Source organism: Chenopodium quinoa, unplaced genomic scaffold, assembly GCF_001683475.1.
Source record: "Chenopodium quinoa cultivar QQ74 unplaced genomic scaffold, ASM168347v1, whole genome shotgun sequence".
In the NCBI taxonomy this organism is placed as follows: Eukaryota; Viridiplantae; Streptophyta; class Magnoliopsida; order Caryophyllales; family Amaranthaceae; genus Chenopodium; species Chenopodium quinoa.
The window spans coordinates 749925-756618 of record NW_018744041.1 but is presented as its reverse complement, the minus strand read 5'-3'; the positions used below and the strand labels follow the sequence as shown (position 1 = coordinate 756618).

The 6694-nt window shown below is 35.1% G+C and overlaps 1 protein-coding gene across 1 annotated transcript; it reads left to right on the top strand.

Moving 5' to 3' along the window:
- The first annotated feature begins 2157 nt into the window (after positions 1-2157).
- LOC110690562 (coiled-coil domain-containing protein 186-like) lies at positions 2158-3993 on the top strand. Its single transcript, XM_021867424.1, has one exon. It carries the CDS (start codon positions 2158-2160, stop codon positions 3991-3993), a length of 1836 nt encoding a protein of 611 aa, XP_021723116.1.
- Positions 3994-6694: the final 2701 nt, after the last annotated feature.

The window sequence follows — 6694 nt, the reverse complement described above, 5'->3', positions numbered from 1 at the left end:
TTCAATTTCTCCTAAAACTCCGCACATGGATAAATAGAGCAAGTATTTAAAAACGGAGGGAGTACTAAGCAAGTCAAACTCTTGATCGCATCTATCTATAAACTTTTCCAGTTCTATCTATATTAGAATATCACTAAGATATATTATTATCACTAAGGTCTTGTTCTCATCTTTCATTTTAATTCAGATCTAATAAGTTCAGTTCAATTCAATTCAACTCTAATAAGTTTAGTTTAGCTTAGTTCTGTCATTGAGAACATGCCCTAACATATACCACAATTTTTTATATATGGTAGGGGTTACTCGTTTGATTATGGGTTTTTTTTTATAGGAATTACTTAGAGTTACTCGTTTGATAATGGGTTACTCATTCAAGAGTTACACGTTTAACTCTTTAACTTTTTTTAAAAAAAGGAAAAAAAAACATAGAACACCATTATAAAAAAAAAAAGAATGAGATGGACACTAGACCGAAGATAAAGGCATGAATCAGACGAAGGGGGTGGTTTTAATAAGCACCTCTAACGTCGTCTTTTGTCACATCTATTGCTGGGTTGGGTGGGTCCCACCTCCTATTCAGATGGTGCTGCCACGTGAAAACACTACTCTTTCTCTCTCTTTCCTTTTATTATTAACTTGTCTCCTCCTCTCCGTAGTCCGTCCTATGATTTCATTACGTATTACTTTACATTATTCAGATTTTTCATTTACTTGTACTTTTATTAATACCGGCTATCTACTTTTTTTTTTTTTTTTTTTTTTTTTTTTTTTTTTTTTTTTTTTTAAGATTTATTCGGTGGGTTTTGCAACTTGCAGATTGCTTTTTTTTTTTTTTTTTTTTTTTTTTTTTTTTTTTTTTTTTTTTTTCTTTTCTGTGGGAAATATCATGATGACCTTATTTTAATTTTTTTATACTTTGGTGTTGAATTGACCACCTTAATATTTTAATGATTGACTTACGTAAAACAAACTCTGACTAATGATGTTTATAAGTCTTGGTTGAACAGAAAGATTCAGGTATACGAATATATGTTCCGGAGTAGGAACAACAGAGTTTGAAAGACTTGATGATGAATGCAAGCTTTCAAGATGTCCTCACAACTCTAGTATACTTAGTTATTCAGTGCATGAACTTAAGAAACAAAAGTGTTGGAAGGAACTCATGAGAAACTCAAAGTTCCTGATGGAATCTGGAATTCTTGAAGGAACTTGACTGATGCTCAGAAAAGTGTTTAAACGATGGTTTTCAAAAACAGTTTTCATATCCCTTAATTTAAGGAAAAGATAAAATCAGTTTTGAAAAAGATTTATTTTATAAATAAATAAAATCAAAATAATTCATTAATTTAAAAGATAAGTTTTTAAATTAATTAATTATTTAGTTATCTTTTAATTAATAAACAATTATCTTTTTTAATTAATAAATAATTATCTTTTTAAATCCTTAACTGATTTTTGACTTAGTAAAAATAACTGTTTACTTAAATTAAGGAAGCACGTTGATTTAGGAGTCAAGCTAGTGAAATCATGGTTCTCAACTTCCTCCACTTACATCCCAACTTCCCAGTATAGGTGAACGTGGGATTGAGGGGGAAGTAGGAACATGATGGAAGCTTGGATAATCTCCCTATAAAAACAGATCAACGTTAAGTTTTGAAAGTGTGGAAAAACAATCTTAAGTATTCTGAGCATAGAGTTTCAAAGTGTTTAAAAGAGAAGTTCCTTCCATCCTTAGTCTCTTAAGTTCTTTAGAAAATACTTGTAATCATTGTGTAATTGGGTTTGGGTTGTGAGAGTTGTAAAGTGTGAGATTTGAGAGAGTTGTTTACACTGTACAAGTGATTCGGAGTAGAATCACAAAGTGTGAGAAACTGTGATTGAGGGATCACAGTTGGGTAACTTGAGTTCCTCACGGAACTTGAGTCTAGGCAACGTATTAGTGATTGTAAATCATTTTTACATAGTGAATTTATTCATTGCCTATCTCAGTGTCTTTTCTCTTAGTAGTAGATTTAATTCCGCAAAATTTACCATAGTCTACATACACTACAATTCACCCCCCCCCCTCTTGTAGTATACATTGTTCTATCAATTGGTATCAGAGCAAGGAACTCGGAAAAGCAGGAAGCCCTGTCGAGTCAAGTTCCTGGAGGAACAATGTCAAAGGACGAGAGACTAGCTGAAGGTTACTCTACACAAAGACCACCACTCTTCAATGGGAAGTACTATGCCTATTGGAAGACAAGGATGGAGATGTTCATACAGTCCGAGAATTATCAAGTCTGGCGAGCTATCGAAGTAGGAGATTACGAGGTAACCAAGACCAATGCAGAAAATGAGGTAATTCCTAAACCTATCTCTGAATATGATAGAAATGACTTTGAGAAGAAAGAGATTAATGCTACTGCTAAAAAACTCCTAGTTTGGGGTTTAGGGCCAGATGAACACACTCGTGTTATGGGATGTAAAACAGCAAAAGAAATATGGGATTTACTAGAAATAACCCACGAAGGAACTCATGAAGTCAAACGTTCTAAAATTGATATACTGCTTTCTAAATATGAACGTTTTGAAATGGGTTCAAAAGAAACTATTCAAGAAATGTTTACTCGTTTTAAAAATATTACTAATGAATTAGTTTCTCTTGGTAGAGTTGTTCCTATGGATGAACAGGTACGCAAAATTCTAAGAAGCCTTCCTGAAGATGAACGGTGGAGAGCCAAAGTGGCTGCTTTGCAGGAATCAAAGGACTTTACAACCTTTAACCTTGAACAACTTGCAGGTTCCTTGATAACTCATGAGCTTCACCTATCAAACAAAAGTCAAGAAAGCTCAAAAAGCCGAGGAATCGCTTTAAAAGTTGCCCAACCAAGTGATGAGGATTCCGAATCTGGAGAGGAAGAAGCTGCCATGCTAGTCAGGAAGTTAAAAAAGCTGTACCGCAACAAAAGGTTTGGTGACCAAAAGAAAAGGAACTTCAAGAAGAACCAATACTCCAAGGAAACAGGAGGTTGCCACAAATGTGGGAACACAGATCACTTCATCAAGGAATGCCCTCTCTGGGAATCAGAAAAAGGAAAAGGCAAAATGAAGGAACACGGAAAATCTAATACTCCAAACTTTTCAAAATCTGATTACAGGAAAGCCATGATAGTTGCGTGGGGAGACACAAGTTCCGAGGATGAAGAAGAATCCACGGAAGAAGAGACGGCAAACCTGTGTTTGATGGCTAAACACAGTGAGTCTGCTAAAAAGTCAGAGGAGGTAAATCTCGAACCTAAATTTCTGAAATCCCTGTCAAAAGACAAATTAATTTCTTTGCTCATAGAAACATTGGATGAATATAAAGAAATATGTCTTAAACTTGGACAAAATGAAAAAGCTCTAGAAATCTATAAGGATCATATGAAATATTTGAATAGTTCAAGAACAGATGTTCAGGGAAGATTCTTTGATTTGCTAGATAGAAACACTATGCTAAAAGAAACACTGGAAAGAGTCAAAAATGAAAATATCATGTTAAATGTTGAATTGACTCAGTATAAATTGTTATGCACTAACATTGATTCTAATAATGCTCTTCAATTTCCTTTAGTAACCTTTAATGATGATCTTGAAAATTTGAAAAAAGAATTGCAGGTTACTAAAGACAAAAATGAATCCCTTGAAAAGGATTTAGAAAGAGCTAGAAACAACAAAAGTGCAATCCACATGGGAGTTCCAAAGTGGATATCCGAAGCTCAAACCAGAAGGACAGAGGGTTTGGGTTTCAACCATAAAAAGAAGAATAGTGGTAAAAAGAAAAAGTACGTGGAACTCCCTAGTGAGACTGTGTGTTCCTTCTGTGGCAAGTCAGGACGCAAAGACACTGAATGTAAAAGGAAGGAACTCAAGTCTGCTAAAAACAAGAACTATGTATGGCAAAAGAAAGTTAAGTCTACTGTGTCAACGCAGGAACCCATGAAAGATGGGGTTCCTGAATCTAACCCTTAGTTTCTTTTGCAGGTCGTAGTGAGGGGGAACAACCAATGGTACCTCGATAGTGGTTGTTCCAAGCACATGACAGGAGATGAATCAAGATTTCTCTCACTAACGGCCTATACAGGAGGAACAGTGACCTTTGGTGATAACAAGAAAGGCAGCATTGTTGCCGTAGGAAAAGTTGGAAGGTCAAGTTCCCAAGCTATTGATAACGTTTTTTTAGTCGAGGGCCTCAAACACAGTTTATTGAGTATATCACAATTCTGTGATAAAGGAACATGAGGACTATGATATTGAAATTGGTCTAGTACGTCCTCGAGAGCAAGAAGAAGATGAAATGTTAACAAATAAGCAGCCAACTCGAGTAGTTGAAAATCAGGAGGAGGAACTTGATGTACATACTGAAGTTCCTTCGCATGAACAACCTCAAAATGAAGATACTGCCAAGGTTCCAAATCAAGGAGAAAATGAAGCAGAAGAAGCAACTGGCTTAGAAGATCAAAGCAACCAAGTTCTTGCCCAAACCTTCCAGCCCAAACCTTGGAAGCACCAAAAGTCACACCCACTGGACAAAATTATCAGTGACTTGAGCAAAGGAACTCAGACGAGATCACAAATGAGGAACTTCTGTGCCTTCAACGCTTTTCTATCTACTTTGGAACCTCGCAACCATAAAGAAGCCTTAGAAGACCCTGACTGGATTATAGCCATGCAAGATGAACTCAATGAATTCGAAAGAAATCAGGTATGGCATCTTGAACCTAAGCCACTAGATAAAAAGGTCATAGGTTTAAAATGGGTCTTTCGAAACAAACTTGATGAATATGGTACAATTGTAAGAAATAAGGCTAGGTTGGTTGTAAAGGGATATAACCAACAGGAAGGTATTGATTTTGAGGAAACATTTGCTCCTGTTGCTAGACTTGAGGCTATTAGAATTTTAATATCTTTTGCTGCTTTTATGGGTTTTAAACTGTATCAGATGGACGTAAAGTGTGCGTTTTTGAATGGTTTATTAAAAGAAACAGTTTACGTCGATCAACCCCCTGGATTCGAGAATCCAAACTTTCCAAACCATGTTTTTAAACTTGATAAGGCTCTCTACGGGCTAAAACAGGCTCCAAGAGCATGGTATGAAAGATTGTATAAGTTCCTTTTGGAAAATGATTTTAAACGAGGAAAAATTGATAAAACTTTGTTTTTAAAATCTAAAGGAACTCATCTCTTAGTTGTAAAGATCTATGTTGATGATATTATATTTGGTGCAACTAACGAATCTTTGTGCAAGTACTTTGCTGACTTGATGTGCAGTGAATTCCAAATGAGCATGATGGGGGAACTCAATTTCTTTTTAGGACTGCAGATCAAACAAACAGAATCAGGAATATTTATACATCAGCAAAAATATGTCAAGGAACTCCTTAAAAAGTATAACCTTGACAGTGCAAAGACTAACCACACACCTATGGGAACTAACTCTAGATTAGACGAAGATCCCTCAGGAACTTGTGTGGACTAGACAAAGTACAGAGGTATGATTGGTTCCTTACTATACTTAACTGCAAGTAGACCTGACATTTCTTTTAGTGTTGGTCTGTGTGCTAGGTTCCAATCAAACCCCAAAGAATCGCATCTAACAGCCGTCAAGAGAATACTGAGATATCTCAAAGGAACTGACGACTTAAGTTTATTCTACCCAAGAAGTGACACATATGATCTTACAGGGTTTGCCGATGCCGACTATTCTGGGGATTTGGTGAATAGAAAAAGTACATCAGGTATGGTCTAATTCCTAGGATCTTGTTTAGTTTCTTGGAGTTCCAAGAAACAAAATACAGTTGCTCTATCCACAGCAGAAGCAGAATACGTAGTAGCTGCTGCATGTTGCTCACAACTGTTGTGGATAAAACAACAATTACGTGATTTTGGCATAGTTCTTGAATGTGTTCCAATATACTGTGATAATACAAGTGCTATTTGCATATCAAAAGATCCAGTACATCATTCACATGTAAAGCATATTCATGTTAGGCATCATTTTCTAAAAGACAATGTGGAAAAAGGCTCTATTAAATTAGAATTTATACAAACTGAATATCAAATTGCTGACATTCTAACAAAGCCTTTGAGTAGAGAAAAATTCGAAAAGATGCGATTGGAACTCGGAATGATAAAGCTGAATTGAGCAGTTCTTCTTGGAACCCCAAGGTATGTCTTAGTGAAACGACTGAGCATTGCTATATATAACCTTGGTGTGAAAAACATAATCTCGAATCTTGCAATGAAAGAGTGTGTAATTCTAATGAGTATGTGATCATATGATTATGTTGATGCAGAAGACAAATTGAGCCATATTATTTTCAAGTTCCTTTTATAAAGCTCTGTACATGTCAACCAGTATTTTACTTTGAAGTAACTTACTGAATTTTTTTTTCTTTCGTAATTTTTATTTTTCTTTATTTTTATCTTTTTATTATTTTTTTTATCTTATAAATTTAAAAACAACAAAAAGATTTTTTTTCTCAATTAGATTTTATCTTTTTTTTTTTTTATTTTATCTTTAATTTTTATCATTGTCAAAATAAATCACAACCTTACCTCTATCCCACTAAACTCTCAATCGTCACCTATCTTTTCACCTCACTTACCACACGCACCCACTCACCTCAAAAACCCCAAAACACCAACCGTCACTTCCAACCTTCAAAGTTCC